Here is a 23,728-nt window from a genome sequence, read left to right as displayed (position 1 = left end):
TAATTTTTTAAATGAAGAATGTGAAAATATGATTGACTTTAGTGACCTTAGCACCCTAAATGAAAATAAAAATTTATGTTTTTATCGGCGTATTAGTAATACTGAAGCTAGAGAGGCTTTAAAGAAAATGAAGTGCAGAGAATTTGTTGGAACTTATGATATTCCAATAGAGGTGTGGAAATGCTTAGGAGATGAAGGAATTTCTTGACTCACTAAACTTTTTAATAATGTTTTGAAGACAAAAAGATGGCAGATGAGTGGAGAATGAGTGTGTTAATTCCTATTTTTAAGAATAAAGGTGATGCACATGATTGGGCGAATTATAGAAGAATTAAGTTAATGCGTCATACTTTAAAACTATGGGAGCGAGTTATGGAGAGTAGGTTCTGCGTGATACTAATGTTTCTCAAAATCAATTTGGATTCATGTCGGGTAGGTTTACTATGGAAGCCATACATTTATTGAGAGATTTGATGGAGAAATATAGAGAGAATAAGGATGATCTACATATGATATTTGTTGATTTAGATAAAGCATATGATAAAGTTTCAAGAGAAGTGCTATGGAGAGTTCTTAAAAATAAAGGAGTTAATAACGCTTATATTCAACGCGTATGCATGAGTTATTACTTGTGTTCAAACACTAGGTTGTTTGACTAAGTATTTTCCTATTTCGGTTGGATTACATCAAGGATCAGCCTTAAGCCCATATCTTTTTGCTTTAGTCATATATGTCTCACTTGACATTTGCAAGAGGATGTACCTTGGTGTATGCTTTTTGTTGATTATATTTTTCTTGTTGATAAGACTAGAGAGTGGGTTGAAGGTAAACTTGAATTATGGAGGTCAACCTTAGAGTTTAAAGATTTTCGCGTGAGTATATTTAAAAATGAATATATGGAGTGTAATTTTAGTGGTAATAGACCTAGTGAGGGGATTGTGACTTTGGATGATCAAGTCATTAATAAAAGTACATATTTTAGATATCTTAGATCTATTGTTCAAAGTGATTGTGAAATAGTTGGGGATATTATCAGTAGAATTCAAATTGGATGGTTGAAGTGGAGGAATGCATCGGGTTTGTTGTGTGATAGAAAAGTCCCCCTCAAACTTAAGGGAAAATTCTATAAAATGATTGTGAGACTTGCAATGCTTTATTGTGCCGAATGTTGCCCATTAAAAGACAAGTATAATGCTAAGTTAAGTGTTGCAGAGATGAGGAGGCTCAGGTGGATGAGTGGCTTTAACCTTAGAGATAGGATACGAAATGTGCATATACGTGAAAAAGTTGGAGTAGCGCCTGTGGAAGATAAGATTAGAGAGAGTTGCTTTAGATGGTTTGGTCACATAAAACATTGGCCTTCCAATGACCCAGTTAGGAAAATAGAGGTGTTAGATTTGATTTATGTTAAGAAAGGTAGAGATGGACCTAAAAAGGTTTGGTTAGAAAATATTAGAAATGATCTTTCTTTATTAGCTTTAAACGAAATTTTGACTTTTAATAGGACACAATGGAGAAAAAATGATTCATGTAGCCGACCCCACGTAGTGGGACAAAAACTTGATGTTGTTGCTGTTTTCGTTGTCGTCGTCCCCTGCTTCAATTTTGGACCCTAAGAAGATTAAACAATCTCAGCATGATTATTGGTCTTTTAGCTTGTGTACCATTTTCAATAACTTATTGTCTTAAAATTATGCTAATATGATTCATTCCATCTTGGACAAATTTATCTCTTAGGTCTATAACATGATATATAGTATTTTCTTGTCATCAATCTGAAACAAATGAGTAATGTGGCTACTAAACTAGATATTATAGTTATTATTAGTAGAAATACCAATTGATGCTCCAAAGATCCTTCTGAAGATGTTGCCTATGGTGGCATTCTTCTTTATCATTCTAAGAACCCTATTTTTTTCCCCTGATACAAACATTTAGGGAACTTTAATTCTATTAATGCTGAACTTGGTGACTTCATCGTTTTGAACTTTGCTATAGGTGCTGACTGCTGATCTTACTAACATTTTTTATTGAAGTGAATGCCTTCTTTATCACACATTTTATTTATAATGAGGTCCTTGAAGTTGAAAAGCTGTAGCACCAAATGCAAAATTTTAAGCATTCACATAAAGTTTGACTTCAAATTTATTCACATTTATAGAATAGTGAGTGATGAGGCGACTGATTTTTTTGTGAATTTAGGAGTTCTATTGAAATATAACAGTGTTTCTCTGTTCTCTTAATTATGCTTTCTAGACTAATTGTGTTCTTATGGCTACCTCTCAACAATGTGATAGGAAGCACTTGAAGATCTCAAGTGAAACTTAACGATCTTGACAAAATCAATGAGAATACTTAACAAATAGAGGAAAAATCAAAGAAAAATAGCCCACTTTATTGAGAAAAATGAACTAACAGAAGAAAAACAAACAAAATACAAGTGATTCTCAATTTGAGAGGAGAATCGATCTCTCCCGATTCTTTAGACGCCGCTAGAGCCCAAAGGAAACCTGGGTCTAAGATAACTCAAATTTCAGCCAAATTCCATTTGTGCTAACCTTAGGAAAACAAATTATTTAATGCATATAATCCAAAAAGAATTCCCTGAATAGTCCGTACATTCAAATTTCCATCCTAACTCCTTCAAAAATCCTTCCCAAGAAGCTCTGTTGGACCAGGCAGCTTAAACGGCACGTACGGGAAGAGGCTGAACTCTTCCACCTGTTTCGCTTGAGTCGGTCCCATATGGACCGGCTGGATCGGTCTAATGGACCTTTCTAACACAATGTTTAAGGTTTGGTGTCATTATCTTTTGTGTTTCATTTTTGATGACCTTATCTTTGGTTCTGTAAGGCTTGAGTGGATGAATCCCTTGGCTTATTAGCTATGAGGTTTTGTTATCTAAAGCTTGAGTGAATGAATCTTTTGGCCGTGACGATTTTTATATTGATCATCACTTTCATTTTTATGTTGTACTCCTCTGGCCTTGGTTCAGTAGCGTTAACACTAGGGCTTAAAGTGGTAAATGCCTCTTAGATCGATCTTTTGTCAGTAAACTTTTAATGTCTTGGTTGTTTATGATGTTTCTAAGGTTTCATTTGGGATTATTTTTTTATTACTTAAAATAATTTTTTAGTAAAAAAAATTTACTGTCTCAAACAAAAGCCGTTCCAAACGAAACCTAATTTACAGCCCCACTTGCTGATTGCCACAACCTTGGTGTTGCTTTGTGGATCAGGAGAATTTGGCCAGATCACTCTTAGGCTTCGTTTGAGACGATTTTTTTTCTGCTACTTAAAACAACTTTCTAGTATAAAAATTTTAATTTTGTACTAGAAAGCTGTTTTATAAAGCAGTAAGAAAGTCATCCCAAACGAAGCCTTATATGGTTTTGTTTGGAGCGGCTTTTGTTTCATTTCCTTATATTCATTTCTTTCTTTAAATCTTTTAATTTGAATCTTAGGCTTCGTTTGGGACGGTTTTTTTTTATAATTTTTTAATATAAACATTTTTATACTAAAAAATTATTTTAAAAAATAATAAAAAAGTTGTCCCATCCGAAATCTTAATCATTCACTATTTTTTAAATGATGAAAAATGTGAATCATTAAAATTTTTTTGAGATAAATAACAAAATGTATGAGGATGAATAGTTCTACCCATTTATTTAGAAAATAGCCAATACAATGCATGGATAAAAAGATAAAACTTGTGTGATACGTACTAATTTTAAATTAAGAAACTTTTTTTTATGTCTATTAATAATTCAATTTCGAGCGAAATCAACCTTCATACAAAATCAACTAAAAATTATTCAATTTGATCTCGAGCCAAGCGAACTCTAATTGTAGATTTTTTTCAATTTGATTTGAATAAAGCTAATTGTGGCTCACTAATTTTTATTGAAGCTCAATTTTATCTCAAGCTTGATCAATTCAATTTAGACTGAGCTCAATTCAAATTTGATCTAATATGAACCCAATTTAGTTCTATTCAGCCTGAGCTCATCTAAATTTTCTAATTATTTAGGTATCATTTGGGACGGTTTTTTATAAATTCTTGAAGCAAATTTTTAGTACAAAAATTTTAATTTTATCTATCGGCAGCATAAAAATATCAAAATTTTGACATGAGCACTTCAAATCAAGCTCTTGTTTATTTTTTTTTTTTACAACCATTCCTCAATAGGTCTTGTTCATGTAAAAGAAAATAACCCCATATAATATATAGTTGAATTAAATATATATATATATATATAAGCCACCCATTTATTTTTTTTAAATCTTATAATATTGATAATGATTCAGCTTCAAATAGAGTTAATGTTAGCACAAGATTTGCTCAATTCATTTTTGACGGATCCTATTTAAACTTTAAAAAATCAATTAATAAACTATTACATGATGTTAATAATATGGTAAATTTAAAAGAATTATATAATAAATGTTATCTTCACATAAAAAGTTCTTTGTTTCTATAAGCTAAAGATAAAGATAAAAATATAAATATATATAGATTATATTAAGGGCCTACTTAGACAACTTTCTTACTGATTTAGGCTTCGTTTATGATAGCTTTCTTATTACTTCTTAAAGCAGTTTCCTAATAAAAAATTAAAAATTTTATACTAAGAAACTACTTTAAGAAGCAATAAGAAAACCGACCCAAACAAAGTCTTACTTTTTAGACCGCAACCATAATTTTTTGTTAGCTGCTAATTTATCAAAACTTTTAAGAAAATTTTATGCTAGAAAATTATTATTTCCAACAATTATCATGAAAGTTACTTTTTTCATAATAACTTTAGAACCACCTTCACAAAACACTACAAAAATCCAAAACAAATCCTAAATAGATTAAGCATTTTAAAAAATCTTATTTTGAAGTTTTCTCAATATGTTTCCTTCAAAGATGCTATACATTCATTTTCTTTAAATATTTAAAATAAAAATAAAATTTTTAGAAACCACATAAGAATTAGATCAACATTGGAAGTTCAGATCAGCTAAGAACCAAGAGAAATAAGCACATGACCAATAAATGACCTGTAACAGTGTAACTAAAGTAGTCTTACTAAAGCAGCCAATTTGAAGCAATAGCCAGGCTTGATTAATGGAGTATTTGAGATTTAAGCGTCTAAGAAAGCCTTTTTGGTTGGGATTTTCTTACAATGTAAGTGTAGTAGCTTTCTGCAATTTCCCTTTGGTTCTGTACAAGCTTTGAAATCTGCAAAGAGGATGGTAGCTTTGGACCTAGACAGAAGCATCCAGGTCAGTTAAATCTCCTGAAGCCGCTTTAGTTTCTACTTTATCATTAATCCCGGAGTAACTGCATAACTACTTCATTGAAATACTTAAATTCCGAATAGCCTAAAATAAGAAAGAAAACATGTAAGAAGAAAGATGGAAGAATTATTCTATGTGGACGCCGAACACAGTCCAGAGCCTAATGAAAATGCGCCACGTCATCTCCTACTCGGTACCGAGCTCGTTACAACTTCGTACTGAATGACGTGGCTGCATCTGATTCGCCTCTGGACGGTAAGCTGTGTATGGTGTCCGTACAGAATAATCTCTCAGAAAGAAAGATGGGAGTGTACTGAAAACCTGAACTTTCTTTGAGCAGTAATGTCTTTGCTTGGCCTTCACATCCCATCAACGACCTTGATTCCTGCTCGGCGATCCCAGTCCTCAGGAGAGGCAGCCTCATTCATTACCTTCTCTTGACCACGCCATAGAATCTAAACCACAAGCAATACATAAAACACCTTTGTAATGTACAGCTAATACCAATACTGCTGCAATTCTCAAATCCTTGAGATGAGTAATAGAGAAACTGGAACTTATCTAATAGCTCATCTGAAAAAATAAAAGGCTCAAAAGAGCCCCAAGACTATGGTAAGCCGTTTTTGTTTTTGGCCTAACTAATGCATCCAATTTAGCTCATTGACTCCCCAAATTTAGGCTTCGTTTGGGATGGCTTTGTTACTACTTCATGAAACAGCTTTTTAGTACAAAATTTGTAAATTTTGAACTAAAAAAGCTGCTTTAGGAAGTAAGAAAGCCATCCCAAACGAAACCGTAATTTAAAATTCTCTCGACTCCTCAAAACTGATCCAAAATAATCCAATAAAAAACTATTTCGAATCAAATTTGAAGAATCAAGAGATTAAATTGAATATATTAAATAATTGAGACTAAAATGGCATACAAATAGTTTAAAAATCATTTTGATCTTTTAAAATAATGAGAAGAATATCATACCTTGTCTATGACACCGAACTCTTGAGCCTTGATGGCATCCATATAAAATGGCCTCTGCATCACCTTGGATACTTTTTCCACTGGCTGGAGAAGAAAAGGTATACACAATTTTAAAGGACATTCAACGCTTTTCTGTTGAATAGAAATAAGTCAGATTCAACGGCACATACATTCCCGGTGTGTTTTGACAGTAATTTGACTAGTGTATCTCTGTTGGTGATAACCTGTGAAAAGCAAAATCAAATTTAACCCAGAAGAAAGTGATTTGATGCAGGATCAAGAGGCTTCATAGATACGTTATTGAACAAATGTGAAGAGCTTCATAGATACGTTATTGAACAAATGTGAAGAGCTGACAATGACTGAGAGGATCCTCCACTATTCACTGCTGTTTAGCAGGAAGAAGTAGACGTTATTCAAATTAATGAGTTTCGACCATTGCTCACGAGTTTTGACACGATTTCTATTCACGTTAGGGAAAGCATCAGTAGAGAGAAACGCTATAAATGTTGTTTAAGATATGCTGAACAGGCAAATTCTAAGAAATCTGTATTTATTCCTATTGGAAATAAATATTAAACATTAATTTAAGCTGATTTATTAGTATTTGAATTTGTGTTTAGGAACATGTTAGCAATGCAATGTATTTTTTTCCTAATTTTTGATTAATTCCAAATCTCGTTGGGGAAAACATCAATATTTAGTATATATGATTTGGCATAGTTTCAATTTTGATTCAATTTATATCACACATTTAAGACATCTCTAGTCTATTGTTCAATTTGGGGATATTGTTTGTAGAATTTAGGTTGGATGACTAAAGTGAAGGAAAGCATCAAGCTTGTTGTGTGATATAAAAGTACCCCAAAAACTTGGGAAAATTGTGTAAGGTTATGAGATCTACAATGCTATATGGTGCAAATGCTGGCCATTAAAAGAGAAGCATAAAATTAAGTTAGTTAAGTGCTCAGGTGAATGAGTGGCTTTTAACTTAGGTAAAATATGAAACTAGTATATATGTGAAAAGGTTGGAGCAGCTCCAGTGGCAGAAAAGATAAGAGAGTTGTCTTAGATGATTTGGTCACATAAAATGTCGGCCTTCTGATGACCCTATTAGGAGAGTAGGTGTATTAGATCCGGCCTATATTAAGAAAGGTAGAAGTAGACTTAAAAAAGATTTGGTTTGAAAGTATTACAATTTAAAAATGACTTTTTTATATTAGATTTAAATGAGAATTTGACTTTTAATTAAACACAATGGAGAAAAAGGATTCATATGGCCGACCCCGCTTAATAGATAAAGGTATATTGTTGTTTTATTTGTAGCGACTTGTCCTAAAAAGGTGTTAGAAGAGGGCTTATGGCTCCACTATGGATGTCAAATGTATTTGGGCATTGGTGCAATAGTTGGGTCCTCCTTTGGGCCGATAAAATTTGGATTGTGGATCTTGTCTGAGGGTAATCCAACCTCTTTCTCCATTTTTCTAGATTCAAGATTTTTGTAGGTTCGGACGCTGTTTTGAATTGCAATTCAGTTTCTGTTGCTGCATAGCGGAAATCTCAGCAAAGTTTGTTGCAATTTATGTTTGAATGAGGTAATTTCTTTTCTGTTGCTTCACCAAGACGTGAGATATGTTGCAGCATTTTATTATTGCAGTCGCCTGACGTGTGTAACGGGTGTTGTTGGGCTGCTTGGGATAAGAGTCTCGGATTTAGAAATTAAGGGAGAATTGGTCTTATCTTTTGGGGCTTAAATTCAAACTTGATTTGAGCTTATCCTTCGTCAACAATAGGAGTCTATAAATAAATTTTTTTAGACATAAAAATTACGATGAAATCATCTCCTTATACCAGCATTAGGCTTAGTTTCTCTTTGATTTTTTTTTTTTTCGTTCCTTGTTCTATTTCATTTAAATAATTTGATATTGACTTGTTTAGTGCTCTTAATTTCAATCAAAAAATTAACACATAGGAATAACAATTGCTCACTAATTTTTTATGTTTTAAAATTTTTGTTGCATTTTATGAATTGTTTTGATCATTTCATTATTCTATGAGTTTTAATTTGAGTATTATTAATTAAGACTTAAGGAAAACAAATTGTTGAATTAGCTAGGGACTTGTGACAGGTGGATCTTCGGTGTTTTTAAATGTATTCATACTGCAAATCATGCTAATTGCATTAAAAATCCTAACCATAAATCACTCTACATCAAATTTGTATCACAGCTTTAAAGTTGTGTCAACACGCACCTTAAACTTAGGGTTGATATTCAGAGCAACTTAATAGATCGTAAAATGAATAAATTTTAGTAACTTTTCAAAATCAATTGCCTGAATTACTGAATAAACCAAATCAATTATGTAAAGAAATTAACATAATTAAAGCATGAAATGAAACTTTGGAAACAAATCAAATTCAAGCGAACCTAAAGAGATTCTAAATGATGAACCCATTCATTTAAATATTAATTTTGGTAGGAGACAAGAAAATAGTTGAGCTAAATAATTTAGAGGTTTAACAATAATGCTTATGGACATCATACACGTCAAAATCTTTATGTCAATGATGACACAAAAAGAAAAGTTAAAGTTAAGGTGTCTAACAATGATAGTAAAATCGACCCTAAAGCAGCTACTGACTATCAATTGGATTTTCTCTTTTAACGGAATCTACTGCCACACAAATTCAATCTTTGATAGGTGAAATGAAACATACCTGCCAATAAAGTAACATAATGTGACCTATAGCCCATAACATAGCATAGTGTATATCATGTGCTATTTGCATGGTAAAGCATAGCAAGTAAAATGTCACGTGTTATATATTTTGTTTGCACGCTATAGTGCATATGAAACGCTATTTTTTTTTTCCTTTTTTTATTAATCTATTGGAATTACTTTTATGAAAAAGACAGTATGGTTAGAGATTACAAATAATATAATGATAATATTCCCTTTAATATGCTCAACTCTCATGCATAATGTCCCGCAACTCATTAGCCTTTATATGAAGTATATAGTGGCATGAACTCCTATAATACAATTGTGAATTTATATGATGCCTATAAAAATTTGCACAAAACCTTGATGCTTGTATCTAATATATTAATACAATTATATTTTATTTATATGACATTAATAGTCTTTTGCATTAGGAAATCATTCTATTATATTGTTGAAGTTTTAATAAATTATTCATGATTTTTAATATTTTATACTATTTTTCAAATATTGTGCACCACACCAAGCATTATAGCTCTATAAGATATTTGTGCTACGGTGGTATGAGCTCCGAAAATTGCGCTTGCTTTTCCATGAATGTTTTTTTATCAAATTTCTAAGAGGTAGCTTGGATATCAAATAATATACTACCTAGAGAAATTTTCATTATTTTGCGATAACTTTATAATCTAATTTGAGGTTTCCCAAAAGCAAACCCATATGGTTAATTACCTCGCCCGGTCAACTTCACGCACACAACTTGAAGCAATCCACAAACATAACTTTGATCTAGAGAGCACTCAATTGATCACAAATAAATCCATTCATTCAATCTATCAATCAATAATTAATATAATATTATCAAAGAGAAACCAACAAACCTAAGAAAAAGTCAAATTTAAAGAATATGACAAATTAAGCCATAATTAGAAATGGGCCTAGACAAAAAATTGGTTTGCGTCAGCCATGTTGTAGCCTAGTTTAATTCTTTATAATTAGTCTATAACTAATTGGTTGCAAGCTAATTTGGCCTGATTTGTACTGCATCAATAGGTTAAAATTTAGGCAATCTCACCAATATAATCTAGAGTCACCCTCTAAATAAAAACTGAAAGTCAATTATGATTGTAATTATATTATTCTTCAAGTAGTTTCCCAACACAAAAGAAAATATAAGATTGCAAGACAGATTATGCATGCAGCAACATTTAAGTGCTTTAATGTAACATATATGGATGCATTAGAGAAAAAAAATCCAACCTCTTTAGCACGGATAAGAACATCGCTTGCTGGCATCTGTCCAGATGATGGGACACGAGGTTGTTGAATCATGGCTAACAAAAGAAGCAATTTCAACGTGCAGCACAATGCAGTGATTCAAAGTCTGTTTCGTCTGAAACAGGAACTAAGGTTTCGTTTGGGACGATTTTTTTTACTGCTTCTTAAAGCAGCTATCTAGTACAAAAATTTTAATTTTTATATTAAAAAGCTGCTTTATGAAGCAGTAAGAAAGCCGTCCCAAACGAAGCCTAAGACTGAAAAAAATAATAATAATTTGGTGCATACCTTTGGCATGAGGCATCATAAACCGTCTACCTTTCTTTCCAGCAGAAAGAAGCAGGCAGGCCTGACCTATTGCAGCTCCAACAGCTACAGTTTGAATCTGCACTATTAAAAATCATTGGAAGAAATTAAATGAAAAAAAATAAAATAAAAAAATTCTACCGAGATTACAATCCAAAGATAAGAACAATAAATATTATATTTAAACATATATGCATATACAATTATAATTGAGTATAATAACAAAGAAATAAAAAATAGCATCTAAGGAAAGAAAGTGCAGATGATGGGGACATCAGTTGGAAAGTCTACCGTCGACGTGGCCGTAGATCTACGGCCACGATTTACCTGATGTACTTTTGATTTTAGTATTGTTATTTTCTTTTGATGTATTTTATTTCAGCATTTTTTCCTTTTTACCCTTGCTTAAGGGATTGAGTCATGTAGCCCCTTGAGGGTATTTGAGTCCTTTTACTTTATGTCATTGTAATAGGCTATTTAAGGCCTTCCTCTTGTACTTTTGAAGCTAATGAATGATGTTAAGAAATTTTCCTGCACATTTCTTCTTGAAGCTTTTTGTGAGAGCTTGAGAGAGTTTAAGAGCTAGGTGGAGCCTAGGAGAGGCCACCCATCGTACCCAACACCGGTGGCTCTTGGTCTATCCTCCTCCCTTATTTCCCCTCTACCCAACGTCCACCGCCGGTCATCCCCCACCACCAATCACCACCTCCTAACTTCACCATCCAAGCTCAATCACCCCAAAACCACCCCTCCCATTCATCCCGCCGACCATCCCATTAACCGCCGGCCTCCACTTCATTCACCAATCCACTCCCGTTAATTGCCGGCTCCTTTGCCGCCACCTCATGTATTTTCAAATTTGAAATTTGAAAATTTTGATGAGTGAAAGTTTCCAAATTTGTCCAGTGCCAAATTAGGAAAGTTTCAATGAGGTTTCAATTTCAAATTTAAATTGAAACAGATTTGAAATTTTTCTTCATTAATTTGTTGGAGCTAATTAGGAAACCCATTACCCTCTCCCCAAACCTCCTCCCCCCTTCACCATGCCGCCGGCCCCCCTCTTGATGCCCCCCCTCTTTAATGCCTCATTAAAGCTCCTAATTGCATGTCTTTGAAATTCAAATTTCAGAATTTTCCCTCCACTTCTACTCAAAATCTGAGAATAATTTTGGTATGGAGATTATAACATATTTTCTTCATCCCATTTAGTTTTCTCCTAACCCTAGCCTCTTCCTCTCTCTCTCCCTCTCCCTCTCTAGGTCTTTCTCTCTTTACATGATAATGACGCATGGTCTCTCCGGTGTTTGATTCCTACTTCGCATCCGACGGTCAAGGCATAGTGGATCTTCTCAAATCTCCGTCGTCGGCGTGATTCCAATCATTGACGGATCCCTAGAAATTTCTTCCTCCTGTAGCAATTGTTGAAGAGGACTAACGAAAGGCACGTGGTGAATCACGACGTCTCTCCAAGAAGGTGATCTTCTTCTTTGACTCACTTACTTTCAAATTCTAATTACTTTGTTGAGAGTTTGTTCAAGCAAGAGATTGTGTCTACTAGTCGCCATCCACTAGCAAGCGTAGGTTTGTTACTTCTTTGCTCTTAGATCTCATTGTTATGTCTTGGTTAAGTTGGAAACTACTCCGCATGCAATGTTTTAATTTTCCTAAGTGTTTTGATTGTGCTTAGTCTCTTGCGTAGCTTAGCCTAAACGGAATTGACCATCTTTGAGTTTTACTTTGTTGTTTTAATCACGAATAATAAAAATCTGAAATTGTTCTTAAACTATTTTGTGCAAGTTTCCTTTTCGCATATTGTTCTGCATCAGCAGATGCTGTGTTGTTTCTGTATATCATCAAAGGTGACTTCCCAGTTAAGTTCCTAGAGTAGAAATTGTCAAACAACTCCATAGGGCAGATAGTCTCAATAATTCGATAAATGGAAAATTGTCCAATGCCTCCACTGAAACATTAAGAAACGCTTTTATTTTTCCTACATCTGAAAACCACCTCACGAAACTTCAAATTTATGTCACGTAGCCCAAATCTGGCAACAAAAAAAGCTTATATTTTAACTCTGATCTACTCTCGAGTTGAAATGGTCCTCCTGGATCAGTTTGAAGGTCAAACAATAGTTTCACATGATCAAAGATTAGCCAGGCCAATTAAAAATGATTTCAAGCAAAAAGAAAAAATGCAAGGAAAACTTGTTCAAGCAAAAGAAGTGGAAGCTCAACAAAGTTAGAAATCAACGCAAGATTGAAGGATGCAAAGGGTGAAAAGGAAAGAAAAATGGTTAACCTCATTTTTCAGCTGCATCATAGCATCATAAATAGCAAAACCTTCAGTCTCCATTCCGACCTGCAGAAGACAAATATACATGAGATGTAGTGCTTTTATATGCATGACCGTAGTAGTTGTACCGCAGAAATCAACATCAAACTGAGACATATTGATAATAATAATAAACAACAGCTATAAAAGCAAAGACTAGATACTCCAAAAGCACACATAATTTGGCATGTAAAAAGAACTGGACTTCTTATATATTGTAATAACAAATCTAGTGGAGCTACAGTGCTTCATCTCAACGCCAGAATCATCTTCAAAATAATTTTGCACAACCTAAGACAATCTTGAATGACAAACCCGGAATAAAGGACACTTGGCATGGAAGCTATGAATCTGGATTCGTTTTTAAAAGGTAAAAATAAGAGGGAATACTACTACCATGGATTTGTGGAAAAGAACAATTCGTTGGCTTATAAAAAAAATTTTAAAATCTCTTGAGAAAAAGATGCTTGAGAGAGCTAACAATTGTTGACCTCGATTTTGCCCAGACTTGGGCATGATGGACTGAGTTGACCAAGTCAACCTTTGACTTGGTCAACCCAAGTCCTAATGGGTCAATTTTGACCCATTAGGCCCATTAAGAGCCCAAATCCATTTGAAATCAAATCGGATCCATATCATGGCTTGATCTCTTCCCCCATTGACCTATTTTGACTGGTTTGACCAAGTCAAACTCTGACTTGGTCAAACCAAGCCTTCAATAGGTTAATTTAACCTATTTATGTGAATTTAAAGCACACTTAATGGGTTTAATGGCCCTTAAAGCATGGAAATTCAAAATCCCGTCCCAATCAGATCAATTTCCCTCCAAATCACCTAGGGATTTGATCCCAACCGTTCACCTTAGGTTTAGGGTCCTTAAATAGCAAAATTTTGATCTTTTTTTGGACTTTTTGACTCTTGCTTGATCTCTAGAGCTCCTCAGCCCCTGAGATTTGGTGAGAGTATTTCCACGACCTTTCCCCATATTCCCCAACCAAATCCCGACCACCTCAGGCCGCCGGCGACGAGAAGTCCGGCGAACCCGACCGTGAAACCATTCCGAGGCGAATCCCGTTCGATCGAGGAAGCGTTGGAGCTTGGTGTCAACTAGAGACTTATTCTAGAGGATCCCACGAGTCCAACAAGACCAAGATCTCCCGAATCCACCGAGTGGATTGAGGTAAATCTCAAACCCTAGTTAGAACACTTAGGGTTAATTAGCCTTAGTCTAGTTCCTAGGAGAACCCGGGACTCTCCGAAATTGGCTAATGCAACTTAAACTTCAAATATGAATATCCTAAGCTCTTAAAATTGATCAACAAACTGAAATAATTAAAATGGACCCTAATTCACTAATATTTGAACTTTAACAAAATTCCCTTTTCAGACCCCCAACAAACCTGAACTCTAGCTAACTTTAACTAACTATCCTACTTAGGATCTATCCAAACCACACTAGCCTTACACACACATAGAATTGTTTGCTAGGGCACCACTTCTAGAGCTAGGTTAGGCCGCTGGGATTTACTTTTCTGCTGTGTGCCGGAGCTTTCCGTGGATTTCATTGCATGCTGTTTGAAATTGTTGGTGTGTTTGCTTACTTTTTCTGTACTCTGTGATGTGATGAGCGTTAGACTTACCCATAGGTTAGGAGCGCTATATATATACTGTTCTTCCGTGCAGGTGGCCATGCTCAATGCTAATAAAAAGGGGGGAGCATCATAATAATTTCTAATAATGTTTTATGCAGGTGCTTGCTCAGCTCCCCCTAAAATGAAATGAGGGCTAAAATTATTAAATTATTATAACTGCTACAGATGGAGCTGCTTAGCCCTCAAAATTAAGAGCATGGCTTGGCACAGGGTCACTGGTGTTAGCATTTTCATTTTTATATAAACTGCTTGGGATTTTTATTAGGATAACCTTGCAGGGATTCTTAGATTTACTGCTTTCAATTAATGTAAAAATTTGTAATAATTGTTAAGAGTTGTGAAAACAACTTTTGAGTTGGGATATTCTTATCCAGCTCGGATTCTAAAAGAAGAAGGCATCCCTAAGGGGAGAGTCTTCTTCCATTTGGAAGATCGAGCTGGATGGCTTTAGATATCCAAAGAGAAAAGGCAATACCCCCATACTGGGGGAGTTGTCTCTTCGTTTGGATATTCAAGCCACGACGGATCCAAGGAGTCCAAGGAGGAGAGATCCAAGAAGTCCAAGGAGAAGATATCCAGAAGACTAAAGATTTGAAGACCCAATATCCCACTCAAAGTTGTTGGCGTCTGTCATAGGCTTAGAAATCCGGGTTGTTGGCAGTGGTGCCCGGCCACTTTACTTTTCTGCATACCCTGGGTTGTAATTAAAGGGCAGTTGGCCTATGGACATTTACTTGATTAGTTTGATTTATATTGATGTGTTTACCTGATTGCGCAGTAGAAATTGCCTGCTTTTTCTAGGTTTGTTTCTTGCATGCCGCTTTTGTTTTCGCCTGGATTTTCGTTAGGCTCTTTAAGGACTACAAAATTTTTCTACTCATAACTAATTCCTAAAATTTTAAGTTCTAAATAATATAGAAACTTAACGAACCTAGGGAATTGCCGGAGCCGTCCGGGGTCGCATGCATATTACTGCATTCTTCTCTCCTTCTTATAAGACATCTCCCTGCCTGCGGGTTGAGTCCGGATAATCTGGCCTATGAGGATGAAGTGCCGGACCTAGGGAGACCCAGTCTTTTCAAAAAATTATTTTCTATAAGCCTGTTTTTAAAGTTCTATAGCATTCATGAGCTGACATTTCAACTAGCATGCATTGCATTAGAAATCAATTTAATTAAAATTTAATTGCATTAGCTAGGAGCATCTGACCCACATAAGTCTAGGACCACTTAGGAAATTCTCTAGATGTCGGTCCTATTTCCAAAGAACTGTACCACCCACCTATCTATCATAACTGACTTGACAGCATGGTTTTAAATCGATTAGGTGGTTAGCTGGCTCCCCCAATCCAGGCCGGGGTAAGTCCAGGTTTTGCATAGCATTAGCTAGGACACTGGCCTTAGTGTGTGTCGAACACTAAGTCCAATCTAGATTTAGGATTCAAGGCTACTACATCCGGTCTCGTAGTATGCCTTAAATAGTAGGTAGGTCCCTTCTTTTCAGGGACCCTAAATCCTACTTATCCGCGTCACAGGATGACGCCACCTCCATCTCTTCTCTCACGCATGTGATCGAGTGCTTGATTTATTTTCTCCAGTTTTTGTTTAGTACCCTAGAGCCTCCAGATGCTGGTATGAGCCACGCATGTTGACTGAGCCTTTTTGAGACCTTTCTTTCCTTTGAGTAGGATTTCCTAGTCTATACCCTTGTGCTAATCCCAATTTGGAAAAGATAATGTATGATCCTTAATCGAGAGTTTTCTCGGGCTCCGGCCCGGGATGTAATTAACCACGGGGGCTTGCGCCCGTGGGAAACTTGGCCCCGCAATCTACTTTACCCCACTCGATCTCTCGGATCGGGTGGGGGAAACCCGTGACTAGGTCGTGTATATTGCTACCCATCGGGGTGTGCTGGCGACAGCATCTATCCCCAATGGTCAGTCGTATGCGCGATCCAATCTGCCCTCCCATCGACCCGTTCGTGTCGAGCGTAGAGGCCTACGATCGTTTTGTCCTACGGGATAGTGCGGCCGTACCCTCTGCATTCGAACCCCCGCGAGCGGTGCTCCTTCGGAGGTCCACAACAATGTCAATGAAATGATCATAGTACTCTTGAGACAGAATGAACTCAGATGAAGCGGAAGTGCCAAAGGTGGTCAGAAAGGAGTTAGAGGCATGCTGAGCATAAGAGGGACATTTGAACTTGGCACAGCAACAATTTGAGGAATGATTTGTGTCGCTACAAAGAGAGGAAAAGGAAATGCATTCCGTCATGGCCACGGCCACTAATCGTCATGATTCCTCATACCAAAGGTAGATTGGTCAAAGGGCAGAGGAAGTCAAAAGCTCAATGACCTGAAAAACTCAAAAGGAAGTATTGGTAATGTTGGGAAGGTCAGAACCAATTGTCAACTAAGATTGTATAAGTTAGAGGGAAGGAGGAAGATCAAGGAAAATTTTCATTCTGCTTTTGTGAGATGGTCAAATCAATAGTTAATAGTCTATTGTAAAATCTTATCCCACGTTCCTCAAAAGAAACTCTATTATTTAAAAATGGGCAAATCATGTTGTTGAAGAGAAAGATCTTATTATATAGTAGACATGAGATAGATTACATTTTCTAAATAGCTAAAATGAATAAAAACCCACATCTTCTTGGTGGTAATTTAGGACATGACGGACAAGATCGTTTGATGATGGTATCAATAGAGGAGGGTTTCGACTCATTGAGAGGGCATGGAGAGCCATGACACCAAGAGGAGAGAAGCACAGAGAATTTAAGAGTAGACACAGATCATTGAGTGTAGGCAAGGGAAGGACTAGCTCTAAGGGGTAAGCGACAGCAGGATGCATAGAGAAAATGTGATGGTGGGAGGAGACTAAAGATCATTGTAGATGAGGCACTGCAAGAATTGTTATGGCTGTAAGATAAGGCTGACATAGAATACAAGGGTGGGCCAAGCTTGTTAATAGAACAAAATAGTGTAAGAAATAGTCATAGTGTAGTGAGGCACACCTCTTGCGCTACTAGTGTAGCAATGCCCGTTAAGGTAAAATGACATGCTATTTTTTAATTTTTCTTGTTTAGATTTTTATTCTTTGATTTGAGGATGATTTATTTAGTTTACATGAAATATAATAGGGCCTTACAAATTCAACCATTATAGCATTATTGAAACAATTTTTTTTTAATGATGTGGTTCATGCTAATGAGTGGTTAATAAGAAAATTGGATGATGAGTTAATAAATAGACTGAATTACCGTTTAGCAAACAAAAAATGGGATAGAGTAACATTAAGAGAGCAAGTGAAGTCCACGAAAGTAAATATAACGTTAGAGATTGATCTAAAGAAAAAAAAAAAGGAACCTACATCTAGGCCTAGCTTAATTTTTTATGAATATGGAACTTACAATCAAACTATTTCTTATATTTTGCACCTAAGTTCTAAAGTATAGTATTTTGTTCTAATTTTATGTATTGCATAACCATTATAGTTTTAATTGCAAATCAAATTGATAAATTTGACATGATACTTTATATTTCAATATGATTATCCTTCATTAACCTTTCAGTATGTTTAAATAATCTTGTGTTCTATTTATATGACATTGCTTGTATTTTTTTCTATTATAAAGATATTTTATTTCTTGCATTATAGAGTTATAAATAAAGTAACCAAATTATTTTAGGAATGATATTTTTAAAATATTACACATCATGTTATGCAAAATGTGATATGCTTCTAAGAGACTTACACCATAGTGTGGCATTCATTGCTGACAAATATGAGCAAACTAGGGGTCATTGTAGGGTGCGACAACAACATTGCAAAGGAGGTGTCGCAATAGCAAGCATGCGTGAGAAGCATGTAAATAATGGCAAAAGTCTGCGAGCGAGTGCAATGGCGTGGGGGTGCACAGACAAATGGGGGTTGGGTCTGCGAGTGAGCAGGGATAAGGGTGATCAAATTAGTGAATGTTAAGATGCGAGCAAGCCTAAAGATGTGAGCGATATAGCATAAGGAGAACTGCAAGTGAATAGTTGGAGCGAGCGTACAATAAGACATGAAAGAGATGTGCTAGAGTGCATGAGAGGTGTGTTCACTTCTACTACCAGCCAAAACAAAATCATAAAAAATATATAATATACAATAAAAATACTTGCCACAGTTGCTCAAATCATACGTAAATCCTATTGCAGCCGGCGGCCTATACCCTATTCAAACAGCGCCGAGTCCAATCGCCCATCCCTCGCACGCGTAGAGCTGCCTCATTTGTGTCTTTACTTGAGTCGATAAAAGGAGCGACAAAGAGAGCTCTATGCCCGTTTTTTCCCCTTCAACACTCGACTTCCACACAGAACTCCCACAAGCCTCACCCCGTCGCAGCTCTCTCCAATCTCCTCTCTGCCAAAACCCACCGAGCTCGCCAAGGTCCCGGCACTCGACACCTCTACCTCCTATTCCGGTTTGGATAGGTCCCGCAAGCCGAAAACTCCTCAAACCTCCACTGCCGTCACCACTTCCAAACCTCAGCAGTCATACCCAACCTCAAGACCACGTACAACCTCCTTCTTCCTCTTCGAAGCCAACACATATACCAAACTCCTAGCCTTAACCGACCCTTCGGCCCAAACAGAGAGTGAGAGAGAGAGGGATAGAGATAGATAGAGAGAGAGAGAGGGAAGGAGAGATATAGAGAAAGTGAGCTTCCAACGTACCTGGGCGATCCCTCCGCTCCTCCTCACTATCGCCTATAGCCGAAACCTCTCCATACGTAAACCTCAAATCCCTAGCCGAACTCCTCTTGTCCGATCTCCAAGCCCAAACAAAGCCCTAACCGAGAGCTCCCGCCGTTTCTTCTAAGTTCCGCTCCTTCCTCTCCTCCAGATCTATCCGCAAGCAAGGCCTTCAATCGGCTTCCTCACCCGATCTCTATTAGGATTTTACTTATTACTTGTGTTAGATGATTATAATTTATTACTGTTATAGTTATATTTTTCATTATTATTATAATTATTATTTGTGTTAATATTAACATTAATTATTTATTAGTATTAATATTATTGTTACTCATAATTTTATTAATGATAATATTATCATTATCAATAATAATGATAATAATAATTCCATTATATGTGTGTTTATGAGAGATATAAAAATTGTGTTGCCTCGATCCACGAGCCTCCACTGTCGATCCACATTCGCAAAGGTATAAGATTTTCAACTCAAAAAATTCTGCTCTCAAGGCTTGCGACGAGCCGGCAAACCCCTACGCACTCACGTAGCGTAATAGGGAGGAAACCTGATGCAATGCTCACAACGAGGCGGGTAATCCCCATAGTGCTCATGTAGCACGAGGGGGATGAAAAATAAGTACCTCCAAACGCTCACATAGTGTAGAGGGGGGGAAGAAACTGTGCTCTTTTAAATAAAAACAAAAAAAAAACCCCTTAAATGCTCATATAGCGGGCGGGGATTAAAAAAAAATGCAACCGCGGTGTCATTTGACGCCTACCTGAAGCGTTCAAATAGCGACGAGGGGAAGGTTGCCTCTTGGTTTTTCCCCTAAACGGGGGAGACGCCGAGAGGCTGCCGAAATTTTCAGCAAATTTGGGGACGTGGACTTAAATAAAATTTGGACAGCATGGGACTTATTTGAGATCAAATGATCAATAATTTGAACTTAAACTTGAATGCAAATGATATAACTTGAATAATAGGGGACTCGACGAACGGAAGAGGCTCATATTGAGCCTGAACTTTATTTGAACATGTTTTGGACTTGAACTTGTGTTTTGAACTCAAAATGATGATTGAACCTAAACTCATCTTGAACTTGATTCAAACTTAACTCGAGTGATAAGAACTTGAACTCAATATGATCATAAAGAAACTTGGACTTGGACTTAAGTGAATATGAACTTTGCAATTTGAACAAACAAAGGACCACATTTGAGCTCAAATGAATGAATGCAAGGAGCTTAAAATGAGAATGAAATGAACTTGAACTATCACTCGAAGTGAATTTGAACTAAAACTTGATGCAAATAATAAATGAACTTGAGCTTCATTTCACTCAAAGTGAACCATGATTTGAACACCATGAATTCAAATCAGACGAACAATAGGAGAAAAGTGAACTTGAATCTGATCACAAGAGAACTTAAACTTACATAACCACAGGAAATTCATGCAAATTGAGCTTGAATTTGAACATACACAATGAGCATATATGAAACTTGTGAACCAAGGGACTTATGTTTCAAAAGGCATGATTTGATGATTTGTTCATAGGCAACATTGCAAGCTCTCAATGAATATAATAACTCACCTATGATCATATACAAGGGATGTAACATATTAGGAAGCAGCATTAGAAGAGCTATAATGAACAGAAACACTTATGACGCGCAAGAATTCAATCATCATTTGGCTTGCAAGCAACCATCAACAAGGATCAAAGACATATGATCTACCCACAAGCAAAGATCAATTAGAGAATGCAACAATGTACTCACAATCAAAATACAAAACCTCAACGAAACATGCACGAATTGTAACAAGGATCATGCAGTGATGTGCCTGTAAGTAAAGCAAGAGAGAGGTCGGAGAAGTGGATCATTTGCTATCAATATGGACTAATGTATAAATGAGCACATCACAACCTATTTTCAAATGAGAATGATAGATATGCTATAAGAGACTCGCCTACAGATCACAATAAAAGCAACGAAAGGATATGAACATACAAGCTCCTATGAGCTGTTATAGAATATATGTTGTACACCCAATAGGATGCCCAAAAGCAAAATACAAAATGACTACAAGTGCAAATCTTTATGAGTAGCCATAGAAGATTTGTTGTATGCCCGGTGTATCAACCACAAGCAAGAGGCCAAAGGATTAAAATAAATGTCAGTCTCCACGGGTTGTTGTAGGAAATTCATTGTACATATAGCACACCATTTACGAGCAAATACAAATTTTCAAAGACCAGTTCTACATTCAACATGTTGTCTATGGGCAAATGTGAAAGAATCGCAATAGATGCAAGCATCTACAATTGAAAGCAAGAGATTCGTTAGTGCACTACAATCTACATGCATAAATCATGCAAATAGTGCACGACAATCTACCTCTACAAAGCAGTAAATAACTCAATCCACAAGCTGCTACGTAACGCCACTGGATATGCAACATCTATGCAAGCGGACAGAAGGCATTTATAAATATTTTAAAAATACCCTTGCACATGCACCGTAGTTTATATACACATAAGTATACTAAAATGGGGTATGCAATCAAACACCCGCATGGGCCCCAGCGAGCGTGTTATTATTATACACGTGATGTCTAGGGATGCTGCACGGGTTAATAAGTGAATTCAAGTTCGAACCTGATCCTTATATGCGGATCAATAGGAGTCGACAGGGTTCGAACTATTAAACAAATGCACGGTTGTGGCGACTGATATATTTATTTTAATAAATTCATATTAGGCCTTCAAAGTCTATAATCAAGAGAATTCATCAATAAAGGCATAAAGCCTACGAAACCCAATCCTTTGTCGACAGCTCGACAAAGTTGACAAGGTTCATCTACAAAATGTAAATATTTTCAAATAGAATAATCTCGAACACCCCGATGATGGCCGTGTTGAACAAAATATCTCAACTGGAGGGGTGATTCCAACATTTTCAAATGTCATCTCAAATACCCACGAAAATCCAAAATTCCAGAAATCCCAAATCCAAGATGTTTAAAATTGAAAATCAAACTATTAAACACTTAAAGGAAACATCCATCCATCATCAACAATAGTTTGTTGAGGTGGACAAGTTGAAAATACTTCAGCTCACATGGAGCCAAATGCCTAGTCAAAAATATCACTATGATTCATTCTCAAATAATCTCCTGCCAGTAAGGACGTGGTACGTGTCATCTGACCGGCGATTTTGCCTCCAAATGGAACTGCAAGATAAACGGTTATGACCCGGGGCCCTCTAAACCAAGTGGTTTTGCCGCCAAATGGCACCACAAAATACCGGTTATGACCAGAGCCAATACGTTACTGGCATCAAATCCTTGAGATATGAATCAATAGGATATGATCGATAGGGTACAAAGCCCTCTGTTAGCTAAGGTGGATTCAAATTTGTCCCCTTAGACAAACATCCATCCTAGGTCTACAAGGTGCCTTTGGACGAAGCAACCCATGTCTGCCGACAAGGATCCTTCTGTCAGGTTGGGTCTACTACCTCCTCTGACTAAGAAGACTAGGGACCATGATGGCCCGGGACAACAAAACCATGGGATCTTAATCGGGTCCACCATCCATTCCCCCACCATCCACTTTAAGTGCAAGATGGTGAAATTTTCATTTTAAATATTAAACCCTTTCAAATTTCAAACACCCATGCCCATTGCTATTACTATATACCTGATACTACGTATCCATAGATACAATGTATCAGATTGGCGACTAGCCTTAATCGAAAGTTCTCTCTCGTGACCGAGAGGGGTAATTAACTATAGGGGCTTGCGCCTATAGGAAACCAGAACTCATATCATAAATCCATCTGTCTTCCAAAATTTAACCCGGAACTTAATCCGTTAAAACTCCCCCGAAAAAAAAAAATAAGGCAAGCAACAGTCGGGCGAAGGCTGGGGCCGAATTTTCGGAGCCCACAAGGTGCAAGGAGGGCATGAGATTGAGGTAACAAAGTCTGATGAAAATGAAAGAAGAGGTTGTGGGGGAGTAGCAGCTAGGGTTAAAATTATTCATACTCCAATATAATGTTAGAGAACAAAAATCTAGTTATAAAATATTAAAATTTGATTGGTAAAAAGTGCCGCTATATAAGCATATAAAATGAATACAAAAGAAAAGTGATAAGGTGGAAGAATATCCTCAATTATAAGGATATAAGACAAAAATAAAAGCATATATATTCTTATTATAGCATTCTAGTTATACAATTTCAAATTCAACTCTTTAGAAAAAATGAGGATATAACTTCTAAAGTTAAAGTTGAGTGGTTAAAGTGGAGAAGTGCTACAAGAATATCAGGTAATACGAGAATAACATGGAAACTAAAATACGTTTATAAAATTATAATCAAGCAAACCATCATGTATGGATCTAAGTGTCAGGCAGTTAAAATTCATTAAT

General features: G+C 36.2%; 1 protein-coding gene across 2 annotated transcripts in view; it reads right to left on the bottom strand.

The window, feature by feature from the left end:
• Positions 1-4,984: 4,984 nt before the first annotated feature.
• Positions 4,985-23,728, bottom strand: part of LOC110109471 (ATP-dependent Clp protease proteolytic subunit-related protein 3, chloroplastic) — a 28,782-nt gene continuing 10,038 nt past the window's right edge. Inside the window, exons 4-10 of one of the 2 annotated variants that reach the window (XM_020840547.2) lie at positions 12,870-12,929; positions 10,554-10,650; positions 10,248-10,321; positions 6,434-6,487; positions 6,264-6,347; positions 5,607-5,740; positions 4,985-5,369 (exon numbers count right to left, since the gene is read on the bottom strand). In XM_020840547.2, the coding sequence (XP_020696206.1) occupies positions 5,645-5,740; positions 6,264-6,347; positions 6,434-6,487; positions 10,248-10,321; positions 10,554-10,650; positions 12,870-12,929 (465 nt within the window). In that variant the 3' untranslated portion in view covers positions 4,985-5,369; positions 5,607-5,644. The remainder of the gene's footprint in view (positions 5,370-5,606; positions 5,741-6,263; positions 6,348-6,433; positions 6,488-10,247; positions 10,322-10,553; positions 10,651-12,869; positions 12,930-23,728) is intronic. The other variant, XM_020840548.2, reaches the window with a different exon arrangement.

This window comes from Dendrobium catenatum, unplaced genomic scaffold (genome assembly GCF_001605985.2).
Source record: "Dendrobium catenatum unplaced genomic scaffold, ASM160598v2 fragScaff_scaffold_1644, whole genome shotgun sequence".
NCBI lineage: Eukaryota > Viridiplantae > Streptophyta > Magnoliopsida > Asparagales > Orchidaceae > Dendrobium > Dendrobium catenatum.
Note: the sequence above shows the minus strand (reverse complement) of the source record. Positions and strands in the feature narration are given on the sequence as shown.